The sequence below is a fragment of the Peromyscus eremicus genome, chromosome X, assembly GCF_949786415.1.
Source record: "Peromyscus eremicus chromosome X, PerEre_H2_v1, whole genome shotgun sequence".
Classification (NCBI taxonomy): Eukaryota; Metazoa; Chordata; class Mammalia; order Rodentia; family Cricetidae; genus Peromyscus; species Peromyscus eremicus.
Window position 1 is genome coordinate 28,923,015 of NC_081439.1, and position 27,932 is coordinate 28,950,946.

The window sequence follows — 27,932 nt, forward strand, 5'->3', positions numbered from 1 at the left end:
GGAGGATCTCTGGGGCTTGCTGGCTGCCCCCCTAGCCCCAGTTTCAGTGAGAGACCCTGTCTGGAGGGAATAAAATGGAGAGGAATCAAACAGGACGTACAACACCCTCTTCTGGTCTCTGAGTGAACACAAGGCATACCCCCAACACCACACACACACACACACACACACACACACACACACACACACACACACGAAAATACACTTAGTAACCTAACTACTGACCAACCTAGCTAAGCCACACACTAAAAAGTACTGGCTGCTTTCTTTTATGATCTCATGGCTGGGCTGGAAACTATGGCTGCTAATCCCGACTGGAAACACAGAGGAGGTGTTTCCGGTTGGGGATTTCTTTCTCCCTGGTGTAACCTGGTGGGATTATCCAGATGTTGCAGAACAAATCCTTCTTCTCTACTACAATACTGATGAGAGAGCCACTTAGTTGGATTGCTGAAGATTCTAAAGTACATGACTGGTCCTCAGGCTTGTACCCAAGCTCCCTGGAGAACTTTGGAAAACAAAGACGCAGGCCTCTGCTTGCTGTCCTCTATGGAGGGAAGCTGGGAATTTTCATTTTAACTTGTATCCCCATGTGTGATGATGCTGTCTATTGGGGGGCGGGGTCTGTACTTTGAGAACAACTGAGAATCCACTTCCTAAATTTTAGCTTCCCACATAGCCCAGGTTTCCCCTGTATAATTCAATCGTTGTTCCAGGTGGGAAGAGCTGTGGAGATTTGAAACAGTTGCTTTCTGGGGTCGTCCCAAAGCTCTCGAGGTGCCTGTTGATCAACTGTTAGCAGTGGGTTTTTGGTTTGTTTGTTTCATGGGTTCTTGTTGACGTTGTCTCATGGTATGGGATCTTATCTGTTTGTGGATCTCCAAATCCTAGAGTAGGTACTCCCCTAAAATCAGTTGTCCTTCAACAGTGACAGATTTGTTTGTTGAATAAATGGAGTAGATGGGAGCTTTTTGTCTCCTTCCTTCTCTCAAACTTCTCTACACCTTACAGTAAAAGAAATCATAGGCAAGATTCTGTCAAAATCTTTCACTTAGGCAGACACAAACTCTGCCATACATCCTGTTCCCATGAGCTTGGTAATACCTTCTTCTGTCCTTGTGGGTGCCTGCCTAGCCGGAAGTGTTGACCCAAGGCCCACTCAGTCATGTGACAGTCCTCCATAAGGGCAGACTTAAGGTCATAGCTCTAAAGGTACTTGGCCTTGGGCTCCTGGATTGCCCCATTCTGTTCATGCAGGGGCAAAGATCCCTCAGAATCCCTCTTGCCCACCTCATCTCCAGAACACCACTTACCCACTAAAACTTATTCCTAGCACTTCTTAGATGCATCACTAAGTTCCTCTGGTACAAGATTATTTTTATTTTAATTTTTGAGACAGTGTGTCATCAGGCATGGTGACGCACACCTTTAATTCCAACTCAGGAGGCAGAAGCAGGTGGATCTCTGTGAGTTTGAGGCCAGCCTGGTCTACAGAGCAAGTTCCAAGACAGCCAGGGTTACACAGATAAACCCTGTCTCCAAAAAAAGAGGGGGTTGGGGGATATAAGGTGTCTTATATATGGCAGGCTGGCCTCAGATTTGCTATGCAGCTGAGGATGACCAGAAACTTCTACCTCCTGACTAGTGGGATTATAGGCATGCACCACCACACCTGTTTTTTGCATATGGCATTGGGACTTGAGTTAAGGGCTCTGTGCATGATCAGTAAGCACTCTACCAACTGAACTACACTTCCAGACCTCTGGTAAAAATTTAAATAGGGTACTCACAGGCTTTCTAATATACAGACTACTTACTAGGATTCTTCAACCATCATTGGCACAGCCCTTCAGTGCAGCTCCCTGATTAGGGTACATCCCACGGTAAATGGGTGGGGAAGAGTCCAGTTAATTAGTAGGCATGTTGACGACACTCTGCTGGCTGAATTCTGTTCAGTGCAGATGTTATAAACCCAAGGAGCATGAAATTATTGTTCATGCATTTATTCACTCACTATTAAAAGTCTTACATATGGAGTTTTAGGCTAAGTCTCAAGAATTGTAAGTCCTACTCTTACCAACTTCCTTTAGGCAACTTATGTGATAGCCTTGGACTCTTGGAGTTTAGTCTATTCGTGAACAAAAAGCCTAAACCGGCCATTGCTGAAACTAACCCCAGTTCCTAATGTGTCACAGAGATACTATGTTCCGGGCAGGTAAGCCCTATCTCAACAAAAAAAATAAGAAAAAAGTAAATGCAAAGGTCCTGCAGGTGGCGCTAACATACCAAGGTAGAATACCAACTTGCTCCAAGGGAAGCATGGGCACAAAGTCCACCTCGGAGTCTGTTAGGACTGGCTGGCTGGCAGTAAGCAGTAATAAGATAGAGAACGGAGTGAGACACAATCTACCCCTCTTTGCATTTTCCAAGCATGAATAGACGTATAGGTCTGGCATTTTTACTGTAGCCCCAGCCAAAGCCAGCCTATCCCAGGAATAACCATGATACACTTTAGGGAATCATAGCTGCGGGGGCAGGGAGTGGTAGGGGACTTGAGTGGAATCTGAAGGGATCTGACAACAGATGGGACAGATGACCGAAGGCAACTCAAGCAGTGTCTTAGTCACTGTTCTACTGCTGTGATGAAACACCGTGACCAAGGCAACTTATAAAATAAAGCATTTAATTGGGGGCTGGCTTACACTTTCAGAGGGTTAGTCCATGACCATCACGGCAGGAAGCTTGGCGGCATACAGGCAGGTAGGCAAGTGGGCAGGGAGGGAGGCATGATGCTGAGAAGTAGCTGAGAGCTCATATCTAATCTACACGTTGCAGGAAAAGAGAGAGCAAGACTGGGCCTGGTGTTGGCTTTTGAAACCTCAAAGCCCAGTACCAGTGGCATACCTCCTCCAACAAGGCCACACCCACTCTAACAAGGCCACACCTATGAATCCTTCCTGAACAGTTCTGCTAACTGGGGACCAAACCTTCAAATATGAGCCTATGGGAGCCATTCTCAGCCAAACCTCCACAAGCAGTTTCATACTATGGAGCTAGGAAAACTTGTGGGTGGGAGGAATAACAGAGATTAGTTGAGGCTGGGGGTATGGCTCGGGGTGAAAACACCGGTCTAGCATGCACAAGGCTTTGGATTCCATCCCCAGAGCTGCCAAAAAAAATGTCAAATTTGGGGGCCAACCAAGCAAACCAAGAACCCCTAACTTGGTAAGGTGTGCCAGCTACAGGCCGCAGCACCCTGGAAGAAAACTCACAATCCTACCATATCCCGTGTTACCCCTGACACTACTGCCCTTTGTTTTTAAAGACAGGTAGTCCATAGTACAGGCTAGCCTGGAAAACATGGTATAAAACAGGCTGGCTGGAAATTCACAGTCATCTTCAGGCCTTTGATTATCAAGTAGTGAGATCACAAAGTTAGGCACCAGGCCTGTTTCCCATGGCCGCTTGGAAGCATAACTAGAAGACATCTGCTTACATTCATTTTATGGGAGGGTGGTGAGACAGGGTTTCTCTGTGTAGCTCTGGATGGCCTGGAGCTCACTCTGTAGACCAGGCTAGCCTCGAACTCACAGGGATCCACCTGCCTCTCTTCCCAAGTGTTGAGATTAAAGGCATGGGCCACCACCACCTGGCTAACCTCCTTATAAATTTCTAAAATGAAAGCCATAGATAATATAACCTATGTGTACACATCAGGCATAAACTTTTCAATGACTGTAATATTAAGAAGTGAAAGAAAAAAAAAAGCCAGGCTATGGTAGCACACACCTTTAATCCCAGCACTCTGGAGGCAGAGGCAGGGGGATCTCTGAGTTTGAGGCCAGTCTGGACTACAGAGTGAGGTACTGGACAGCCAAGGCTACATAGAGAAACCCTGTCTTGAAAGCAAACAAACAAACAAAAAAGAAGTGAAAGCCATTTGTTATAGACAAATGTGTGGGCTTGGACAGTGACTATAAACAGAATCAATGTGGCTATAACAGCTGTGAGTGTAGACTGACCTGGGATGTTAGCTTGGTGACTCAAATATCACTGGAAGCCTTGCTGTTGGTTATAGGATTTTTCTGCAGTGGTAGATAATGCCAGGAAAATCCCAGAACAAAGCACATTATTGACACAATTGTCTCTCCATTCGCTTAGCAAGCATTTTTGTATTCCTAGCAAATCCCCAGACTCCTCACACAGGTTTTTCACCCCTATGAATGTCCAAAGGAAAATATTGTTGAGTTGTATGAGAAGTATGAATGGCGATGGGGTGAAGACTCCGTAGGTAATGTGCTTCTTGCCATGCAAACATGAGGACCATCGCTCTGATCCACAGCTCCCATGTGAAAGTCTAACGTGGCTGCATATGCTTATGATACCAGTGCTGGGGGTGGGGAGTGGGGGGCGGGGACAGGAAGACTTTTAGAGCTATCTGGCCAGACAGTCTGGCCAATCAGTGTGCTCCAGGTGGAGAGCAATTGAGGAAGATACTCCCACATCAACCTTTGGCCTACATGTACATAACGCACAGATACACACACACACACACACACACACACACACACACACACACACACACACACACAAGGGGCAGGGGTGGGGATGGCTTTCACTGTCCAGGCTGGCTGGTCCTAGCCAATGAAGCCAAATGTTCACCACTATGCCAGCCAGCCTCCCCTCAGCGCTGCTTTCACAGGAACAGAGTTAATTCTTAAATCTGTCAAACATCCAACTAACTCATTCCCAAGGCACATCTGAAAGGCAGAGGTTCTCACCAAAAGCACCCAGGACACCAAAGATCTGCATATTTATATACGGTAACAAAATTCTAGTATAGGGCACGTTAAGGGCCAAGCATGAGACTTGACGAACATTAACCCATGCAAGCTTCATGAAAGTTCTAGGAGATGAACATTGTCATTTAATTGTTTAAAGATGAGGCTATGGAAGCCCAGAAAGGTTAAGTAACTTGCCCAAGGTCATGGCGCTACTAAGTGGTTGGGCCAGGATTGGAGACCAGGTGGACTAGCTCCAGAGTCCAGCTACTATGCTGCCTCTCCACGGGCCTGTTGCTAGGTTTCCAAAGATTAGTTCTGCTTGGGAGTAAGTCCAGGAAATTGTTGAGAAAGTAACTTCAGGCCAGACTAATCAGCCATGGTTTGCATGATAGGAAAACAAGACCAGATTGAGAAGGGCATGCAAAATTATGTAATCCATGTGTGATGGGAGTAGCCCTTAGTTTCTTGACCTTAGATGTCCTAAACTCCAGAGCTGTGAGAAATAGATGCCTCTTGTTTCCAAGTTCCCCAGCATGGACTAGGTCCACTAGCCCATTACCCTCCATAACACAACTTAAATGGCTTATGTATATAATTGTATATATAACGCATATACTTAATAAGTGCCACCCACTCCCCTTCCCTGCCAGATCACAAGTTCCCCAGGAGCACAGAGACACTGTCCACTAGCCACTGTCTCAGGTTCCTTCAGAGACTAGATTATAAGGAGGGGTTCAACATGCATTGTTTAGTGAATGAAGATGTCTTAGTTGGTGTTTCTGTTGCTGTGATACGCATCATGACCAAAAGCAACTTGAGGAGGAAATGGTTGATTTCATATCACAGTTTATAGTCCATTGTATGTGGTTAATAAGTCCCTTTATTTATTGATTTTTTTTGAGACAGGCTTTTTCTGTGTGGCCTTGGCTGTCTTAGAACTAGCTCTGTAGACCAGGCTGGCCTTGAACTCACAGAGATCTGACTGTCTCTGCCTCTTGATTGCTGGGATTAAAGGTGTGTGCCACCACCGCCTAGCAGCAAATCCCCTTTTAACATGTGACACTTCACTGTTTGTTTTAATATTGTCCATTGTTTAGTCAAACACTAGGTCATCTGTCCTTAGCATTTCTTGCATCATTTTTATTCAAAAGCTGTTCTTTATTCTTTTTATTTTTTTATTTTCAATTAAAATGTAATTATATCAGTTTCCCCTTTCATCCCCTCCCCACAACCCCTCTCATGGCCCCCACTCCTCAAATTCATGGCTTCTTTTTCTTTATTATATTTATATATACATATATGAATAAATACACAAATACAACTTGCTGAGTCCTTTTTGTGGTGTGCAAATATATATGTTTTTGAGGCTGACCACTTGGGATTGGATAATGAATTAGGGTGCCCATTAGTCCCTGGGGAAGATTAATTCTCCCTCTGTCAGCAGTTACCAATTGCCTGTAGCTCTTCATCTAGGGGTGGGGTCCCAAACCTAGGTGGGTTGTTAACTGGGGTTAGCATCATGTAGGTCTTGTTTAGGTGGCCACATTGTTGAGACTTCATAGGTGGAGCTTCCCTGTCCTATCTAGAAGACACACACAACCGACTTCCTGGCTTCTGGCTTTTAGAATCTTTCCACCCCCTCTTCCACAATGTTCCCAGAACCTTGAGTGTAGGGATGGTGTTACAGATGTATTGATTGGGACTGGGCTCTGGATAGTCAGTTCTCTGCATTTTGATCAGTGATGCCTTTCTGTTATGGACTCTGTCTGCTGCAAAAAAGAATCTTCTTTGATGAGGGTTAAGAGCCACATGCATTTCCTGTACTTTTTTTTTAATCAGGAAGATTGCTGCATCCTTCAGCTGGTAGAAGTTTGAGTGGGTTCCCTTCTTGGTTTGGAGGCTAGAACAATTCACAAGCATCGAGGCCACTTCATCTCCTGTTAGGACATGCCATGGGTTGAGTTCCCAGTTCTCAATATGACCCCGTGTTCCAAAGTCTTTCTTTTCTTTTTTTCTTTTTGGTTTTTCGAGACAGGGTTTCTTTGTGTAGCATTGCGCCTTTCCTGGAACTCACTTGGTAGCCCAGGCTGGCCTCGAACTCACAGAGATCCACCTGGCTCTGCCTCCCGAGTGCTGGGACTAAAGGCGTGCGCCACCACCGCCCGGCCTTCCAAAGTCTTTCTACAATGGGATCTATAGTCTCTTTAGGGGTTATGAGACGCGGGGGGGGGGGGGGCATTAAAACCCTATAATTTTTTTATGGTAACAGAAACAAACTATTTCTTATCAACCATTTCTTTGCCTTTTGTCCAGTATGTATACAAAGGCAGAGAAAAGGCATGATTCTTTTTCTTTACCAGTTGCCAGAAGAATTATTATTGATCAGATCTTTGCTTCTAGGACTCTGAGGATATAGTTAAGACCACTCAACTTTGACTTCTTGGTGTTTGTGTTTGTGACTCTTCCTTTATGCCGAAAATCATGGTTCCTAATGACATTTTTTTGAGATAGGATCTCATTGTCATTAGCTGAAGTCTTTAGCTGAAGATGACCTTGAACTTCTCACCTTCCTGTCTCCAACATCCAAGGGCTGGGATTACAGGCTTGACCATCGTGACAGTTTTATGCATTCTTGGGAATTGAACCCAGGGCTTCTTGTATGCTAGGCAATAACTCTATTACCAATTAGCTATATTCCGAGCCCCAATGACAATAACATAATTATATCCACTTTGTGTATGCACACGCACACACATGCAAGAATACATTTGAGTGTCTGCCTGTATTTAGCTTCAGATAATAACTGATGGGGTAGGGGTGGTCTTGGATTTAATCACCAGCACCAATAATAAAATCTAATGGGATCCCACCCCTAGACAAAGAACCAATGACACCTACTGACTTCTGAGAGAGAGAAAATTAACCTTTCCCAGGGATGAGTTCTCTAATACAAAGTGGTCATCTCTGAAATCATACACAAGCCACACTAAATGGACTTATCAGATTGTATTTAAATTTTTTGCATATGTGTAACAATAATAACAATAATAAAGAGACCATCAATTAGAGGGAGGAGACATGAGAAGAATTGGAGGGAGAACAGGGAAGGTGGAGAGAAGGGATCTAATTATAGTTTAACTTACAATTTTTCAATAAAAAATGTAATTATTGAAGCCAGCCTGTTCTACATAAGAGTTCCAGGCTAGCCAGGGCTACATAGTTAGACCCTGTCTCAATAACAACAACGACAACAATAATTAATGGTAAATGATAATAGTTTATATTTATATTTATTATGTATTTACTATTATATATTATATAAATACAAAATAGTGTATATAATATTTTCCCACTGAGGAGGAGGTATAGCCACTTTCCCTGGTATTAAGTAACTCGTGGTCTCTCTTGTAGGTTATGCCAGCAACTTGATATATGATTACATTGGTTTGTTGCATTTTATTGCCCTTTTATTTTATTGCATGCTATGGTTATGTAAAGCCTTCATATAGCAGTTCTGCTATCATAAAGGCCTCTAGACGTAATCCCTCTAGCAGCATGGTGCCAGCACATTAAAGACAGTTCTGAATGCTGACTTTTCTAGTTCGGATTGTTCTGTTTTCTGGTGGGGCTAGGCGGGGAGACAACCAAGAGCACATGAAGGACTGTGGAGCACAGGATAAGTCCTGAGTGAGTGTTGATTGTTGACACAAACGCAGCCATGTTCAGGATCCCATGCCTTGGACCCATGGGTGTGGCAAAGCCTTCCCCAGATGAGGCTCAGAGGGACGACAAAGCTTTTCTCTGGCAGAAGTGCAAGCGTTGCCAGATGTATACAGAAGCTGTCAACCACAGCTTCCTCCTCCTGGATGACTGTAGCCTAAGACAGCTCCCCTAAGAGACCTCCTATTCATCTCTGTACCATAAGCTCTATTCCTTATTCATCTGTGTACCATATCCCCACTGCTTTGATTCAGATGTATAAAGTAAACACACTGAGGTTCCAGGTTGCTGTTACAGCTGCTGACCTCCATCAAAATGAGAAACCCTACCAGATCCCAGCTTTTCTGTATGTGTATCTGTCTTTCCCCCATTCCCTCATCACCCCAGTTAGGTCAATTCCCAGAGCTGTACAAGGCGCGGCAAAGGATCATGTGTTGCCTAAAATTCAGCTTGATTAAGAACTTCAAGAAAATTTGCAAAGAAGAAGTCAACAACAGAAACATACAGGATCTCTAAATGGCCATAGAAACCCACCATAAACTGGAGCGGGCTGGGAGATGGATTAGAAAGCAAAGTCCCTTGTTTCCAATTTCATCCAAGACGAAGGAGCCCTCCTTCCTCAAGACTTTCTCTTCCTTGGGTCCTGCCTTGGGCAATTCTTTCTTCCTCTCCCTGACCTCCCTTACATAGGCCAGTTCTCTTTGTGAATGTTTTAGCACATATAGTATTACTGTAGCCCACAGTTAACCACAATTACAATCTGTTTCCACTTGCTACAGTGTCACAAAGCACCTCTCCCTTTCAGTTTCTGCGCATGTGTGCGCGTGCCTGTGTATGGGTGTGTGTACATCAAAGGACAAATAACCGGAATCAGTGCTCTCCTTCCACATGTACCTAGGGATTGAATTTATGTCCTCAGACTTGGTGGCAAGTGTCTTTACCTGTTGAGCCATCTCCATGGCCTTGGCTTTGTAATTTTTGCAAAGAAAAGAGTAACAAACATACTACAGTTATTAAAACACTAGTTCCCTTGTTTCTCCAGGGTAGTTTCTCTAAGGCATTAACCTTGGTAATGATACATTTCTTATTGGAAGATATTTTGTGATAATACAAAGGTCTTGTTTCTCATTTTTTCAGCCATTAGTTTTAGCATCTATTGATAATTCTTACCTGCAATGGCGACTACATCTTTACCATGTGATGATTCCCACCATCTCAGTCTGTGTATATTTGTGTGTGTACACACGTGGAGGTTAGAGGTTGATGTCGTGTCTTCCTCAATTACTCTTCATTGTTTTTGAGGCAGGGTCTCTTACTTATCCCAGAGATTACCAATCAGATAGACTGACTGACCAGCGAATGCCAGGGAGCCTCCGATCTCTGCTTCTCCAGCTGGAGGATTCCCAGCCCCAGAGGCTCTGCCCCACTATTCCCAGCATTTCTTTTACAATGATGAATTGGAATTCCATTGCAAGGAAATGTTGCTCCCTTATCTTACTCAGTTATGTATTTGTGAAAGATTCATGGCTCTTTCTTTCCCATGGGTTATAATGTACCACTATCAGCACACATCTCATCCTTTATCCTCTGCGGATGACAGAACAGGACAGAGCAGATGACCAAGATGTCAGTTCAAGGAAGAGGGGAGAAATCAGTCAAAGCACGAGGGACCTTGTAAGAACTTTAGGCACTTTCTCCTTCCATGCTTCATTGACCAGGGGGATCATAAATTCAAATATTACAGTACCTTTTATCCTGGGTTCCCGAGGGACCTCATGGAAATGGTACCTGGTATTTGAGTGGAAAAGTCAACCTCTGTTTCTCTGATCCAATGATAATTTGAAGTTAACTTGTCAGTCAGCATAAAGTCCTACACTGTGGCTAATACAGTCCAAACTTTGAGAAATCATCTGCACATTTCCCGTGTTCTCTTAAAGTCGTGTGTCCTAATCTTTCTAGTGTTTGGGTAACAATGACAAACGGGAGATACGGGAATCTGCCTTTTCCCAAGCATAACAGACAGAACAACTGCTTGTCTAAAACTGAGTCCCCCATGAAAAGAAGCAAGCTAACAGAAAGTCAAAGAACAAACAAGTGCTAAGGCTGCACTCTTATACTTCTATGGTCAATTATTAATATTTGCTTTCATTTACTTATTTTTATTTTTGAGACAGTCTCGTTAAGTAGCTCAAACTTGCCTTGAACTAAGTAGCCAGCCTGACCTCTAACTGTAGGTATCATCTTACCCCAGCCTCGCTAGAGAAGGAATGACAGGCATGTGCCACCACACCCAGCAACATCCAACATTTAACTGTTAAATCTGTTTTTGTTATTCTCACCCAAGTCAACAAGGGCAACATTTTGCAAGGCTGTGCGATCTTTTAAAAGACAAATTAGTGGCAGAACCGTTTCTAGAAACCAGATGGTCAGTCTTTCAGGCTCTGACACCGCGGCTTTTCTGTGTACTGGGACAAGGCTGCAAAGGGGCTGGGCAAACAACAGGACCCGCCTTCGCCCCCTTTTCGCTGGCTTGTGATGCAGAGTGCAAGAGAAAGGCCAGGCCTCCCTGAACCCCCACTTTCCCACGCAGGCGCCCTGGGGTTCCCTCCTCCTCCTCACCCGCTAGCCGCATGGTGACGGAAGGCGCCCACACCCCACCCCTTTTTTGGTTAATTCTTTAATGGGCGGTCACAGGTTCCTTAGATGGGCGGAGTCTTCGCCGGCAGCCATTCTAATTGGCCCGCAGACTGGCGCGGCGTGTGATGTCGTTGCGACTCCGTCACTGCGTTTAGGGCGTGGTCTCGGCTCCGGGCGCCTCAAGGAGACTTGGGGACGCCCGAACCACTCCTTTTGAGTGCCCGGGTGCCGCGGCCACCGCGTGGGTCTGCTGCGCTCCATGAGGAAGATGCTCGCCGCTGTGTCCCGCGTGTTGGCAGGCGCTGCGCAGAAGCCGGTGAGGCCGCCTGATCCCGTGAGGCTGGGGTGGGGCTGGAGCCGGCCCGAGGCGGGGCGGGAGGAGGGCGGGCCGGACCCTCGGAGCGCGCGGCCGGGTGCCGGGGACGAGCTTCGGAGCTCGCGTGGGCCCCCTGAGCGGTGCATGTCGCCACGGCCCGGGGAGGAGCGGCTTGAGAACGGGCCCGCTCCGCCGCGCCTCCCCCAATCCCCGCTGGCAGAGCTTCTCGCCGGTTCCCCAGCAGCGCCCCAGAACCGCCGGTTGCTTAAGGGACACCGGGAGGCGGAGCTTGGGTTTTCTCCAGCCTCCGTCGACTCCGCTGACTTGTACTCTCCTTGTAATAGCTCTTGGCTAAGCAGCCACGTAAGATGAAATAAAGAGCTCGTAGTCCCGGGAGTCGGAGGTTCCGTGCACACCCCGACTAAATCATTTACTAGTCTTGAGTCCTTACCAAGTACCAACAAGAAGCAAAGAGTTTCTGTTTTTTGTTTTTTTTTTTTTAATCGTCCCAGGGCCGTTTCCTCATCTCTATAATGGAGATACTAAGAACGCTACCTCATGGGATTATCTTGAGTCGGGGAGTTGGCACGTGTGCCAACCTTTTCTGCGTGGCACCTGGCATGTACGGGTGCCCAGCTGGGTGAGCGTTTGTGGATCACCAGTGCTTGGTTCTAAGTAGGGTTCAGACGGGGTCAGGCTCACGGAAAACGAATTTCCTCCACTCCCTGCTCATCTGAGCTTGTTTTTGGCAGTCAATTTTAGAGCAATCGGGCATAACCCAGAGGAAGCCGCCTTTACCCTTAAACACACAGAGGCTTAGAGTTCAAAGTAGCGAAGGAAAATAGCAATGGTTTTCGGAGGGTAGGGATTAGAGGTTAAGACTTAACTTATGGCCCCGGCTTTAAAAGGTGTCTAACACCTAAGTTTTTAGCATTTTGACCTCTAGCCACACAGAGGTTGCGTTTTCTTGGTGTAACTGCCACCAGGCTTTGACTTGTAATTCTGGTTCTATTGATTTCTTCAGGTTTTGATGCAATTTTACCTAGTTTAGGGAGGTTGTGGAAAGGTTGAAAGTGTACTTCTCTAGGAATTCCATTAAGTAATGGAAAAACACCGTTTGATTGAGTAAAGGCTGTATTCATGTTTGAATCGGTAGTAAAGCATATTTCTTAATGTGTCTTTGCATATGTGTATGGCATTTATTGAGTTCTTAGTATATATCCTGAATTCGGCCAGAATCTTCACAGGTGTTAAAACTTCATTATTAATTTTTAATTGGTTTGAGAACGAGTTTCCTGTGTGTGTGTAGAAATCGTTAGTTGAAATTTGTTTGTAGCATGGACCCTGGACATGAAAAAAAGTTGAAAACTAAAAGAAGCTTTGTTCCCCATAGCTCTTACTAAATCAAAGTTTCAAGAAATTGAATTAGAATCTGAAATCAGTACAAAAATCCTACCTTCCATTTTTAAGACACGTGCTCCTATTTTGGAGTATAGAGGGCAATAAGAGGCTGAGAACACCCTTAAATCATTGTTAGAAGCTATACACTAACCTTAGGTGTATTGCTTTGTCTGAAAGTCAAGTTTACCATTTCCTTTATTAACCTTACAGGAGGAAAAAATTGAATTCTAGAGTTGAATTCACCATAGAAAGAACCTAGTTATTTTCTCACTTGGTGGTGGTATGGTGTAAACTCTCCAGTAGCTGGCTTTTTGATTTTTTTTTTTTTTTTTGAGACAAGGTCTTTCACTATGTGTCCCAGGCTGGCCTGAAACTCAGATCTGCTTACCTTCTCTACCTCCTGACTGCTTGCATTAAAATCTTATGTCACCACATCCGGCATGCTAAGGGGGGGGGGGGACAAGCTTGACCTGTCTTTGTCTCTGTGTCTCTGTCTCTTTCTGTAAGGGCTCACTGTAGCTCTGGCTGGCCTCCAGTCACAGAGATCTGTCTGTCTTTGCCTTCTGCTTGCTAGGATCAAAGGTGTCCACCACCATGCCTGGCTGTTAGTTTTCTTTGTGACTAAACTTGTTACATGCTAATTAGCAACCATTCCTGAAGCCTTTCAGAATGTTGAACAAAGTTTCACCTCAGAGTAGACCACTAAACTCTAATGTATCTTTTTTTATGGTTTTCAATTCTAAGTAATTGCAGATTTCTTTTTTATTTCAGCCTATGTAACACAAAGTAGCTCGATTTTTGGTTTCTCATATTATACATGTGAGAAGACTTAAGCCTTGCAAAAAGATCCTTCCTTGCAAAGAGTAAGCAGTGGCTAGTTAAACTTGAATAACTAGAGCTGCAGTGGCCAAAGGATACTCAGGGGAGGGAAGAAGGATTAGGCATTTGCTTTTTGATAGCTGAGATAATATGCCTAAAGTTAATCCCCTATCCTCCTCTGAGGTCTCTGCCTGTTGTACCTTTCCACTCTTTTTAAATTATTTCTGCCCTTAAAATTAGGAAAGTGTGGGTTTTTCTTTTCTTGAATAAGTTGTTGAAGGTCTCCGAGGAGTTTCATGAGGGGCTGAAGTGTAGCTCAGAGATGGAACATGCTCACACACAGCATATGCGAGGTCCTGCATTCAATCTCCAGCACCCCATACTCCTCCCCCCCCACCCCCGCCCCAAGAAAACCCAACAGGAATCCCATTTAAAGAGAATTCTTTTTGGTTGGTTTTTTTGTATTTCTTCCTCACAGGATTTCTCTGTGTAGCCTGGCTGTCCTAGAACTCAAACCAGGCTGGCCTCGAACTCAGAGAGATCCGCCCGTCTCTGCTTCCTGAGTGCTGGGATTAAAGGCATGTGTCACCATGCCTGGCTCTATAAACTTTATCTTTGAGAAAGAACTTATCTTTGCTACCAATGCCTGGCTGTTTTGTGAATGAAAAAAATAAAAAGGAAAGGCCATGACTGCTCCTAGGTATGGTGGAGGAGTTTATTGTAGACATGTGGGAGAGCACAGTCAGAGGCAGGGACATCTGGGAGAGTCCAGAATGGACATGACCAGACTGAGCAGGGCCATGTGGGGAGAGGGAGAGGGGGAAGGAAAGGGAGAGAGGGGAACCAGGTGCAGCAGCCAGGAGGCAAAGGTCCAAAAAGGGTGAGTAATCACAATGTCTGGATCATGTAGTGAAGAGCCCTGGGCTGGAGAGAGAGTTCTGGGTAGAGGGCTGAGGACTGAGTGGTGCTGGGAGAACCTGGCAGGCAGGTCCCGCTTTGATATGTTAATCGACACCTCAGCGGTTGGGGGCAGGGTGCTGAAACTTAAGCTTAGTCTCTGCCTTAGATCCTTCCCCAAACTAGTTTCTGTAGTTGTATCTAGAAACGTATTTTGCAAGAGAATAGCTATTTCTGGCTCTACAAAATAATTTTAACTGCCAGAAAAAGAGCACAACCATTTGTTTGCTGCTTGGCTGGTCTCAGGATTAGTTTTTTCTATGTTTTTCTTCATTTTAAGATAGCTATGTTTACACGTCCTCTGGACCTCCGATTTAACTGGTATTTAGTTAGAGTTCCCATTACCTTTTTGGCTTTATCAGATAACAAATTAACAAAATAACAAAGCATATTGTGCCCCTCTCCACCTTGGGTCCATGGCTTTACAAATTTCCCTGGTTTCAGTTACCTGTTGTTAGATGTGGTCTGAATATACTCCCAGAAAAGTCTCAGAAAGAAAGAACTGATGAGTTTTAATCTGTGTGTTGTTCTGACTGGAATGACACAATCTTATACTGTCCAGATTAGGATGTAAATCATCCTTTTGGCCAGGTGTCCACACTGTCTACTCCACCCATCCAGTTGTTCCTCACCAGGAGTCATCCTTGATTATCATCAGATCAGCCACCTTGGTGTCACAGTCCTTGCACATGGAATGAAGTGTTAGCAGTGGTTTGAGGCCTCTACTGAGGGTCTAAGACTATACCCCGTGCATAGATAATAGAGGCTACAGCATGCCTGTAATTCCAGCATTGGGAGGTGGGAGCAATGGAAAAGAGCACGAGAGAAAGATAAGTCGATCTTAACTCTCCCTGTTGGCTCATACACTTGGAGGTATAGCTCTCCTGCTGACCTTAATTCCTCACCAAGGTCAAGTCCAGTGCTGCAAAGTATATTGGGTTACAGATTAAACACGCCTTTTTATGAGATCTGATAAATAGGCTTCACGCCTCCAGGAAAAGAAATGATGCTAGTTTACAAAGTATGTGGAAATGTGGCAGAACGTGGCTAGAACAGAATAATTGTGTTTTTGTGGAATAGCACATAGAATGTTTTTGTTGTACTCGGGTTTGTTCAGTTGTGAGGGTAGAAAGGAATCAGTAACTCTAAGTAGTAATAGCCACTCAAACCAGTAAGGGGAATACTGTTTTAAGAGAACATTCTTCGGTTATGGGGCTTCAAGAGGAGCCTTCTCAAGATTTAGACTGCTCCTGTTATAGAATGGCTGGCCCAAGTCCATTGCTTTTAACAAGCATCAACATGACTAAGTTTTTTTCCTTCATGGGTATATATGTCATAGAAAAGTGGCTTGCCTTAAATAGGGATTAACAGATAGTTTTATTTGAAGTATTTTCAAATAAACCTTAAAAAGCCCACACATAGTCGAGTTTCTTCAATTTGACTCTTAATTGTTGGTCTCGCTGCTTTGAAAACAGTGGAAAGTGGATAGGTTTGGCGCTTGGCCACCTTCCTTTCTGCTTTCAGATAGTGAAACGGCTGTGTTTAAAATCCATGGTTTAAGCATGGACTCATGCTAGTAATGACTCTGGACAGTAAAAAACAAAAGTAATGACTTTATTTGCATATTTTTTTTTCTAGGCAAGCAGAGTGCTAGTAGCTTCCCGTAATTTTGCAAATGATGCTACATTTGAGATTAAGGTAAGAGGTGTTTCACTTTGTTTCTAGTTTCTTCACAGGTACAGTCCGATACAGTTTCACCTTCAAGGGGTATTCTGATACTGGTGCTTTGAAGGTGGGGTCACTTTCTTTAGAATATTCTAGAATCAAGGGTTCAGAGAAGTTTAGCAAGAATAACTTGCTGGTAGTTTAAGGGAGACAGGCTTTAAAAATCTCTGGCAGGGTTGTCCGAGCTCTTGACTTTGTGACATGGCATCTACATATATGTTGGGTTGAGCCGATAGCTACTCTGGCACATGGTCCTTCTTGAGCCAAAAGTTGGCTGTACCTGTGGTATGGGGTGGGATTCAGTGAAACGGTTGAGGACGACAAATTTAAGGAATCAGAAGCATTTTGAAGCAGCACTGTTTTTGTTTTGTTTTAAAGGCAGAGTTTCTTGGAGTCTGGGTTAGTCTCAAACTCTGTCTAGCAAAGGACAGCCTTGAACTCTTGCTCTTCCTGCCCTCAAGTGATGGGATCAAGGCACTTTATCACACATTATTCTTGAAGCACTGCTGAGGCATGCGTTTCTTCGCTGTTGTTCAAGTTGTGTTTTATTAGTGTGCAGTTGGATCTTAGAATGAGTCGGCAGTATTTGTGGAATAGTAACTGGAGGATGACCACCTTCCCGTTTCAGAAATGTGACCTTCATCGGCTGGAAGAGGGCCCTCCAGTCACCACAGTGCTCACCAGAGAGGACGGGCTCAAGTACTACAGGATGATGCAGACTGTTCGGCGAATGGAGCTAAAGGCAGATCAGCTGTATAAACAGAAGATTATTCGTGGTTTCTGTCACTTGTGTGACGGTCAGGTAAGTGGCAGGTTTGTTAAAGCCATGCATGTCATTAGGAATCTTACAGAGGGTTTCTTTCTGTATGCCTTCTTTCCCCTGCCATCTCTTTTACTTCCCCTTAAACCTAGACTTTTAAATTTTAAAAACCACCATTTATTGACTTGTTGTGTGCGGGTATGTATGTGCCACCCTGTGTGTATGTGTGGGGGTAAGAGGATTTGGGGTAAGAGCCTGCAGGATTTGGTTCTTCCCTTCTACCGTAGGGGTTCTGGGGATTGAACTCAGGCTGTCCGTCCAGCTTAGCAGACCCATTCACTCCCTGAGTTCCCTCTGTGTGTCTGCCCTCCCACTGTCCAAGCTTGAAGCTCCTGGAACTTGACAATGCTGTTTCATCCCCCAGAGTGCTGGGCTTGTAGGCATGAGCTACCACACTTAGCTTTAAATATGGTTTCTGTTTATTGGTTTCCACCCTGCTTCTTGGGTCAGAAGGATTTGTAGTAGGGATTTCAGAATAAAAACTAGAATGCTAGGACCCACTATGAATTGTAGGCATAAGAATTCATTCACACCTAGTATTTCTGAATCTTCTATCTGGTCTTAGAATTTTACAGTTTTAAAATTTGCTGGAACCCCACTCATCTATACTGTGTGCATTTGTGGGGAAAAGGGCTATTTTGTTGTTTTACGGGTGTGTGTTTTAGTTACTTCCTTTTGTGATAAAACAGCCAACAGAAGCAACATAAGGAAGTGTTTATTTTAGCTCACAGCTTGAAGTCCACCTTGCAGTCCACAGTGGTGAGGGAAGTCGTGGCAGTAGGAACTGAGGTAGCTGGTCACATTGACTCTGCAGTCAGGAAGCAGGGATGGGAAAGCTGCTGCTCCCCTTGCTTTCTCCTTTTTTATTCAGTCTGGAATCCTAGGCTATGGGAATAGTGCCATCCTCATGGAGGGTGGGTCTTCCCACTCCTGCTCAAGAAACTTCTTCATAGACATGCCCAGAGGTCTCCTAGGTCACAGTGGGTTACAGCCACTGGGTCCAAATTCAGAAACCTACAGGAGCTAGCTAGGTGGTAACGAATTCTCCCCAGGTGCCTGCTCTGAGATTTCTCCCAGGGTCCAGAACAGATGCTACAAGTGGCTAGGATTCTAATCTGAGGGATATTCATTGAATCTAAGCACACTGAGTTTTTTAGTCCATCCACTTTATTCTTCTAAATCAATTCTATCTATACAGCTTCTTTTCTGTTCTCATACTTAGTGCCTCTAAGTATGTTCTCTCATATCTATCTAGTTCTTTCCATCTTTGTCCTCATCTTGGTTCTTCTAAATCCATTCCTCTAGTGCTGTGGAGGAACCAGTATATATATACAAGCAGTAATTCTTTGGCAAAGCAATATGAGGCTTGAAGTTTCAGGGTCACAAGGAGAAGTGATAAGGATCCACACATAAATCAATAATTGTCAGCTTCCAATTACAGCCCAAAAGGGGGATGAATTTGCACAAGAAACAAAGCCTGGCACCTATCCTCTGCCTGGCCTTGTCAGAAATCTCCTTTGGTCAGTGGGAAATAATTACCTTAACTTAGTAACTAGCAAGTGGCTAAAACATCATCCCAGAAATGTGAGTAGTAAATCTCTTAAATTAGGGTCTTGTGTAAATAACCCGAGATGAAAGTAAAGAGTTGAGGATTTAATTGTTAGTGGTTATTTTCTCTTATCTGTAAGTGAGATGAGTTAATTCTTACCTATGTGCATCTTGTCCTTGGATAAAAAGGGTATCTTTGTTGAAATACTTTTGTCGGGACAATGGCCCTGGTCAGATGTAAGCGAATGAAGAATAAACCCAGCTGGGGAAATGTATCCAAATACCCCAAATATATAAGGAGAGTTGTGCCCAGTTAATGATCAATCACACTGTTATAAGTCCTTGAAGGAAAAGCCGAATGGGGGAAACTCCAATAGGACACAAGAAATTCCTTGCAGGATACAGCTAATTCCATTCAAAAGCAAACATCACCAAGACTCCTTAAGTCTTGGTTTTGCTCTGGAAAAGTCCATAACTTTTTCCAGGTAATAGTTTTGCCAATATCAGCTGAATTCCTACTTCATAATTCTGTGGCTGGCAGCAAGGTAGAATAAATGAGTGAAGTAAGCTATGTATAACAGAATATGTACAATGGTAAGATGGGTCAGTGGAGAGTTGGGATGGTTCTGCCCCACCCAGAGATGCCATGACTTGTTCCAGTATTGAAACACAGAACTACGGCTTGTTTTTCATGCATTCTATCAATTTTTTAATGTTGACATGTGACTGGTAGATTATATTTTAAAATTCTGTCCAGGCTAAAGGAAACAGCACATTTGTGGATTGGCTATGGCTTCTGGTTTGGACCTTACCCTCTACTTTGTTTTTTTGATGAAAAATAGTCATTTTTTTGAGTTACTAATGACAGGTTTACTGACCCATGGATTTTGTTTGTTTTTGGTCTGTTTGGGTTTTTTGAGACAGGGTTTCTTTGTATATCTCTGGTTGTCCTGGAACTCACTCTGTAGACCAGGCTGGCCTCGAACTCACAGAGATCCGCCTGCCTCTGCCTCCCGAGTCCTGGGATTAAAGGTGTGCGCCACCACTGCCCAGCTTGATCTGTGGCTTTTTAAAATGTTGACTCTAATAGAAACTTTTTATTCAGAAAATGATAATGACATTGCTTCAAGGTTCTTCTTTTCCTACAGGAAGCCTGCTGTGTGGGCCTGGAGGCTGGCATAAACCCCACCGACCATCTCATCACAGCCTATCGAGCGCATGGCTTCACCTTCACTCGGGGCCTGTCCGTCCGAGCAATTCTTGCAGAGCTAACAGGTTTGCTGTGGATACACCTAGAGGGGTAGTGAGTGGAGGAAGTTTTCAAATATCTCCCATTAAGTTGCTAAGCATTTAGAGTTAGTAGTAAAAAAACAAAAAAACAAAACAAAAAAAACCTTAGCAGTTTTTTTATTTTTTGGTTTTTTGAGTCAGGGTTTCTCCGTGTAGTTTTGGTGCCTGTCCTAGATCTCACTCTGTAGACCACCAGGCTGGCCTTGAACTCACAGAGATCCATCTGCTCTGCCTCCTGAGTGCTGGGATTAAAGGTGTGTACCACTGCCGCCCAGTTTAGGAGTTTTGTTTTTGAAATATAAGCCTTCTGGTGTGTATCCTAGTTAGTACCTTTATTGTGCCTTTGAGTAAATCATTTATGAGGTCATCAGGCCCCTTAGGTGAAATTGGAGAAGCATAGCCCTGTACAGTGGGAATAAGGTTTGCTCTCACCAAACCATGAGAAATCTAGCAGAGAAAGTAAATTGGGTTGAAGTACTTTGTGAAACGTAGGCAGATTCTAGATAATCTGTTCAATATTCCTCTTTTCTGCTACCTTTTTGAACCTTATATTTAGTGTGCCAGTACAGAAGTCAGGTGTGTGCTCCCTCTAAACCCAGTGTCAGAAATACTGTGCTAACCTCTGAAGGTAAGTAAGTGATTAGAGAGTAGGGACCATTGGGTTAGTCCAACCTTCTTCTCACAGACAGGGAGACGAGGAGGAGTGTTTTCCCGAGGGACAGGTGCTTAGACAATTGTGTGGTGGCTACTGCTTTGTGTGGTTGGTTTTTCATGCGTGGGTGTGTGTGCTGCCCTTTCTAGGAAGAAGAGGAGGCTGTGCTAAAGGGAAAGGCGGATCGATGCACATGTACGCCAAGAACTTCTATGGGGGCAATGGCATCGTTGGAGCTCAGGTAGTTGAGGAAGAATGCATGCATTAGTGTATTTGGTCCTGGCCTGTATCTTCAGGACCTTCTTCACCCTAGAGAACTCCTCTGAAGGATTTCAATAATTTGGGAGTTTGGTTTGTCTTTACTTACCGCTTCTTAGCTTACCATTTGAATGATTAGGAAGTAGATGTGGGCAGTGATTTAAAGTTGGTTGGTTTTGGTGTGTTTTATGAGTAACAGCCTACAGCAGTGGGGCTAGTTATCCCTTCACCTTTCTTTTTATATTTCAGTCAAACTAATGGCTCATCACCTCTCTTCACTCTGACCTTCTCATAGGCAGAGCTAGCACTGGGGCCCAATTACAAGAGAGGGGCTTGTTAAATTGGCAGCCTAATAAAACATCAGAAGCCTTACTTTCAACAATAGGAAGTCCTCATTCTCCTCAATTAATGAGAAGTGAAACATAACAGCATGCACCAATATCCACTACAGTAGGTTTTCATTATATATAGTATATCTCTAGGTTTCATTTTTTACCTTGTTGGGTGGAGAAATGTGAAATAATATAGGATTTACTCATGTTTTGTTGCAAATAACAGGGTAGGTGGATGGTGACAGGATGGGAATGAAGACTCGAAACACTGGTTTAGCTTCCCAGATTCTCGCCAGGAATTGGAATTGAAATGCATTTTCACCCTGATTAATTTCTACAGTTCCTTTCTTGGTTGTTCTTCATGTCAGGTGCCCCTGGGAGCAGGGATTGCTCTGGCCTGCAAGTATAATGGAAAAGATGAGGTCTGTTTGACTTTATATGGTGATGGTGCTGCTAATCAGGTAAGCGCATCTCTTAATTTCTAATAACAATGACTTTTTACTTCCAAGTTGTGACTGGTCATACTTGGATTTACAAAGAAATGGCATATTGTTTATTAACTGAAATAGCATGATGTGGCTGACTCATGGGAGATTTACCTTTTGGCATGGGTTACCAGAGCCTTCTAGGGGTACATTTCTGTGAGGAAGCGCCTCTTTGCTTTATATTAGTGCTTTGCAAATATGCTCTGTGGTGGAAGGTTTGGGTTTTTTGTTTGTTTGGTTTTGGTTTTTCGAGACAGGGTTTCTCTGTGTAGCTTTGCGCCTTTCCTGGAACTCATTTTGTAGACCAGGCTGGCCTCGAACTCACAGAGATCTGCCTGCCTCTGCCTCCTGAATGGGAAGATTTTTAAAAAATATTTATTTCTAGTTTCGCTTGCATGTATGTTTATGTACTGCAGATGTGCCTGGTGCCAATGGCGGTCAGAAGGTCCCCTGGAACTGGGGTTAAGGATATTTGTGAGCTGCCATGTGGGTGCGGGGAACTGAACTTGGGTCCTCTGCAAGAGCAGATGTGCTCTCAACAGCTGAGCCGTAGGTCCAGCCAGCGTCACTTGTTAAATGTGTAGCCCATTACAAATCAATAGTGTGATACAGAGACTTTTACTTTCTTGGACTCCAAGGCAATGTCAGATTCCCATCATGTCTGAACCTGGGCTCTTGGTTTCTTTGCTCATCCTGTCTTGGTCTCAGTAATCACCAGTCTCTGGAAGGCACTTAGTGAGACCCTCTGGTAGATGCTGAATCTCAGATGCTGCTGGTTCACTCTGATTATCTGGTCAAGTGAGTGTAACAGATTAATAGCAGAGTGTAAAACCAATTGGTAGCTGAGTGCTTTTCCATGTTCCTCTTGGCAGTGTGTTCTGTATTAGTAGAAGCCCCCAAATGTATACTAGTTGTACAATACCCGCCACATTTCCTTACCACAGCCAGCACATGCTCCTTTCCCTCACCACCAGAAACATGTTATAAAGATGAGGCTGTTTGGCCCTTGTGCAAGCTTTTTGTGTTAGGAAGAGCAACAACTGTTAGGAATGGTGAAAAAGTCTAGAGAGATGAGCAAATTAAACCACTCCAACATTTCATATAATACTTTCAGGGTCAAATATTTGAAGCTTACAATATGGCAGCATTGTGGAAATTACCTTGCATTTTCATCTGTGAAAATAACCGCTATGGCATGGGGACATCTGTCGAGAGAGCAGCAGCCAGCACAGATTACTACAAAAGAGGAGACTTTATTCCTGGACTGAGGGTAAGGTTCCTTATTGTAGAGACAGAACCGTACCCTGTCAGCTAGATGCTCTACAGTTTCATCACACTATGCCTGAATAGGTCATTAAAAGTTGAATGGGAGGGCAGGAGGTGTGGCTCAGTGGCTGAGCACTTACTTGCCTACCTTGTGGGAGGCCCTGGATTCCATTCATGAGCACCACAATAAAAGTGAAATGGGTTTGGACAGTTTATTTACATTCTGCCCCTCCCACCTTTATTAACAGGTAGATGGAATGGATATCTTGTGTGTCCGAGAGGCAACGAAGTTTGCAGCTGCCTATTGTAGGTCTGGTAAGGTAAGATGAGATTGTTTTTTCATAGGCTTTTAGGTTAGAGGTTTATAATGACATTTATTTCAAAGTTAAAGCCTTTTGGAGATATCCTGGGGTAATGACTAAATGAGCTCTCTATGACAGCAGAGTCCAGTGAGGTAGCATGACCTTGGCTCATCTGGTAAACATTCCCCATTTCTCTCTTCTTGTGTTTCCTTGGTATTTTTGCCTGTCTTCACTTTGACATCAATTTGACAAGCTGTTTTGTCTTTTGGCTAGTTTAATTATATGTTCCCATCCCTCTGTTAATCATAAGCCCCTTGAATGATCAAACTGGAATCCCCACAATGCCTGATTTTGCTTATATAATAGGCGTTCAAGGGCAGTCTGTCTTGCTGCTTTACCTGGCAGTGTATGGCAGTGAGGGAGAGGGAAACAGTGAGGCTGGCTTAAAAGGAGGTTCAAGGAGCTAAGTTTAACTAGTCGTTCTAAGCCCAGAAAACATGCCCCTGCAGTTTACTTTTGGTAAAATTGAGAAGGATGAAACATGATATAAGTAGGTATTAAGAATCAGTCTGGGTGGTGGTGGCACATGCCTTTAATCCCAGCACTGGAGGTGGCAGAGGCAGGGGATCTCTGTGAGTTCAAGGCCAGCCTGGTCTATAGAGTGAGTTCCAGGACAGCCAGAGCTGATACCCGGAGAATCCCTGTCTTGAAAAACAAAACAAACAAAAAAACCCACTTCAACCAGTAAACTCTTGACAACTCAGCTGAATATATGGAAGATGGATAAGAATGTATTGGAGCCAGGCGGTGGTGGTGCATGCCTTTAATCCCAGCACTCGGGAGGCAGAGCCAGGCAGATCTCTGTGAGTTTGAGGCCAGCCTGGGCTACAGAGTGAGATCCAGGACAGGTACCAAAACTACACAGAGAAACTCTGTGTATTGGATGTTGTGGGGATCTCCATTTGAGGCAACAGTTCTTGGCACACATCCCCATAGTCTTAACGATTTATGGGTCTGTTTTAGGGGCCCATCCTGATGGAACTACAGACTTATCGTTACCATGGACATAGTATGAGTGACCCTGGAGTCAGGTAAAATCATGGGGTATGAGAGTGTGGTTCCCATGGTGGGTGGGCAGGCTTTGGGATACTTAAAGAAAATGGTAGAGTACATTATCATTGGCTGTTACAACCAGATACAATTGTTTCATCGGTATCAAGGTGGTTGTTTTGATTCTTAGTCTGAAAGCCCCTGAAGATCCTTACAATGTATGTATCCTTATGTGTTAGCATGAGCAGTAATTTTAAAAAGAGCATTATGTAACTAAGTTGCAGTGTAGAACCACCAATGTAAGGCAGGTCTGATAAGAGATTTTGGGGGGTGATTTCGTTTATGTGAGCATTACCCCAAATTCAGGCATGGCATATTCTACCTGAAGAGGACTAGATTTGAAAATCTCACTGGTAGGGAACAAGGCTAACTGCTACATGGAGAGTTTAAGATGTCCCTTTTCCACTTAGCTCTAGCATGTAATTATGAATTAGCAGGCTTGAACAGTTAAAAGTAGTGAGTTTAGTCAAAGTTCAGCCCTTGTAGAATGGAGTAAGGCAGCGGTTCTCAACTTGTTGGACGCAACAACTCTTTCACAGGGGTTACATACCAGATAGTTAATTATGATTCATAACAGTAGCAAAATGACAGTTAATGGTTGGAGGTCACCACAGCATGAGGAACTGTACTAAAGGGTCGCAGCATTAGGAAGGTTGAAAACCACTGGACTACGGGAAACAGAAAAAATTATGTGGGAAGTGGATTTTGTATAGTAACTGTCCCATCATATAGAACCCTTAAGTTTTTTCAAGTACAGTATAGGGAACAGTAATCAGAAACCTGGTGTGTTTAGGGATTTGCTGGCCATGCTGCTTTGGGGTCTTAGTAAGAAAGGCAAGGTGTAGATTTCCTGCTTGGTCTGATGCTTCAAAGCCTATAATTATCACCACTGCCAGCTCTCCCTTGCCCCATCCATGCAACAATTTGAGGTTAAAGGGGTAGAACCTGTGACCCTTTCTTCCCGATCAAAGAAGCAAATAAAAACTTGGCCCTTGTCAGAATACCAGTGAATCCCCAAGTTACAGTGAATAACTTTCTATAAAAGATGGCCAATAGCCCGCCACCCCTACTAACTATTCCCACAACGACATCAGTATTAGCTTGTTCCTCTCTTTCAAAAATATACTACTATACTTCACTGAGCTGTCGGCTCACAGGCACTGTTCTTATGGGTCTGTCACTGTACCTCCCTTCTCTACAGTTACCGCACTCGAGAAGAAATCCAGGAAGTAAGAAGTAAGAGCGACCCTATTATGCTTCTTAAGGATAGGATGGTGAACAGCAACCTTGCGAGTGTTGAAGAATTAAAGGTACAGTTGCTCTTGGAGGTTTAAGTCTGGTATTAGAGGTAGGTTCTCTGACCAGTTTCCCACACCTCACAAAGTGCCACTCCCAGGTGGCCAGAGAGGTGAGTTTTTCCAAACTCAGAAAGCATTCTGATGAGGGCCTATTGTTGAATCTGAAGTCTCACCGGGCTGTTGTTTTTTTAGGAGATTGATGTGGAAGTGAGGAAAGAAATCGAGGATGCTGCCCAGTTTGCTACAGCTGATCCAGAGCCACCCTTGGAGGAACTAGGCTATCACATCTACAGCAGTGATCCTCCCTTTGAAGTGCGTGGTGCCAACCAGTGGATCAAGTTTAAGTCAGTCAGTTAATGGGAGACTGTGAAATGGATGGCCGCTCATCATCCACTGTAAGAACTCTGTGCTTTCAACTTTAAGGACATGAAATACATGAAATACACAGACAAAAAGTCTTGAAAACATGTAAATTAAGGAAGAATAAGTTGCATGCAGTTTATACGTTGTTGTGTGCAGTGTATCCATGTGAATTAGAGTGTATTGGATTTGTATAGGATTTGAAATGGGTAATGCAGAGTTTATAACTTCCCTCATCATATCCTACACCAGTTACTCAAAGGAACAACTCTGCCATTTTCTGTGGTGTGAGGCATGCTGGGATTAATGCAATGCACAGGTAGAGTAGCAGCCACCCTGCATTGTGGAGGCTGACGTCTGTTGGCAAAGGCTCTATATAATCATGTATTTTAAAATAAAGCTACTTCAAAGGTAAAATAATTTAATTTTCTCCATTTAGACATTTAACAAACATGAACTTGTACTCCCATTGCAAGGCACACTTTTTTCCTTTCACATTTAAGTATTATGCTTTATCTTTCCAGCAGTTGCTATAAGGTATGCTGACTTTTTAAATGACATATAATCCTAAGAATTTAATATACTAGATCATGGTTGATGTTACATACAATTCTGTTTATAAATAAGGATGGTCTAAATTTATACGTGCTTGGATTAAATGGACAAGGGTCCTTCTGTGTAAAGGCAGGATTTGTGTGTACACGAACAGAAGCTTGGACCATAAGTAGGCAGGATATTTGCTTATTCCTTCAGCTTGGTTCAGTGTGAGGACTCCTGCGTTTGTCTTCTGTGCTGGGAGACTGCATGCCAGAGCCTACAGAGGACACCACCGCTGCAAAACAGGAGTTTCCATAAGAAAAGCAAACTTAAAACAGCAACCTCCCAAGCAGGAGAAGCAAGCATTTGATCTACAGGATTACATTTGCCAGCTACTCTTTCTAATATAATCTCTAACTTATTCAAATGTGTTGTCTTTGTCTGGACCTGGTGCCATAGGAGTGTTGGTGGCTCTGTGTAGAGGTGTGGGCATTTTAAACAAGAGTGAAAAGATAATTTCATTAAGATCGGAGGAAGCTACCAGCATTTTGTTTTTGTACTTCATTTAAAAATATTCACTAAGACCTATTATTCAAACCATTTGGAAGCTCTTACCGTAGTCTGAGGCACCTTAGGTCTTCCTTAGTAATGTTGTTGAGAATATCAGAAAGTGTATAATCCTCTTCAACAATCTGAAACAATGATTCAGTGTATGAGATAAGCAGCTTTTCAACAGTAGCATAGGAATACTTTGATTTAGAAATTTACCTTTTCTATTGTATTTGCATCCACTCCTTGTAGTTGCAACCAGTCTATAAGTTCTCTGTCTGTCCCCAGTTCATCCGGGGGTGCCGGATTCTCCGTACCACCTAGAATGATTTCCAGTTTTGTTTTATTGTATAGTAATGTATAACCATAAACTGCTTCAAAAGTAACAAAGTGGATGTAATGACATATCCAAATAGAATGTAAATGTGATGTGAAAAGGAAATGAATTAAACTTTTTTGATTCAGCTACTTTTGTAATTCTTGGGTTCCCTTTCCAGAGAGTTATCTCTGTCTAGAGTAAGTTTGGAATTGGAGATATTGTCAGCCTCATTTATAATGCTTGTTCTCATCTTGAAAGTGTCTTAGCTTAGGCTGGATATCCCTGATTACACTGAAACTCAAAGGAAAAGCTTGTGTTAGGATTGGTAGCAGAGCTTATGTCCATTTCTTTATCCCAAGAGCTACTTTTATGCTCCAAGGGGCAGTATTCTAATTTAGGTATCCTTTTTGACACACAATTGTGGGATGACTACCACAGTCAAGATAC

The 27,932-nt window shown here is 43.7% G+C and overlaps 2 protein-coding genes across 3 annotated transcripts in view; one reads left to right on the forward strand and one right to left on the reverse strand.

Annotated features, from left to right (window-relative positions):
* Positions 1–11,301: 11,301 nt before the first annotated feature.
* On the forward strand, positions 11,302–27,621 carry Pdha1 (pyruvate dehydrogenase E1 subunit alpha 1). Of its 2 annotated transcripts, XM_059250050.1 has the most exons (12): positions 11,302–11,457; positions 16,273–16,332; positions 16,988–17,161; positions 19,876–20,002; positions 20,819–20,910; positions 21,628–21,720; positions 22,859–23,014; positions 23,259–23,330; positions 24,336–24,403; positions 25,624–25,732; positions 25,913–26,115; positions 26,834–27,621. In XM_059250050.1, exons 1-11 carry the CDS (start codon positions 11,401–11,403, stop codon positions 26,075–26,077), a joined length of 1,173 nt encoding a protein of 390 aa, XP_059106033.1. In that variant the 5' UTR covers positions 11,302–11,400; the 3' UTR covers positions 26,078–26,115; positions 26,834–27,621. The 2 variants fall into 2 exon arrangements, with proteins under 2 accessions (XP_059106033.1, XP_059106032.1); XM_059250049.1 differs by lacking the exon at positions 26,834–27,621 and having other exon boundaries at positions 25,913–26,222.
* The window catches only part of Map3k15 (mitogen-activated protein kinase kinase kinase 15), a 129,455-nt gene continuing 128,007 nt past the window's right edge, over positions 26,485–27,932 (reverse strand). Inside the window, exons 27-29 of the mRNA XM_059250048.1 lie at positions 27,386–27,486; positions 27,233–27,309; positions 26,485–26,912 (exon numbers count right to left, since the gene is read on the reverse strand). Coding sequence (XP_059106031.1) covers positions 26,840–26,912; positions 27,233–27,309; positions 27,386–27,486 — 251 coding nt within the window. The 3' untranslated portion in view covers positions 26,485–26,839. The remainder of the gene's footprint in view (positions 26,913–27,232; positions 27,310–27,385; positions 27,487–27,932) is intronic.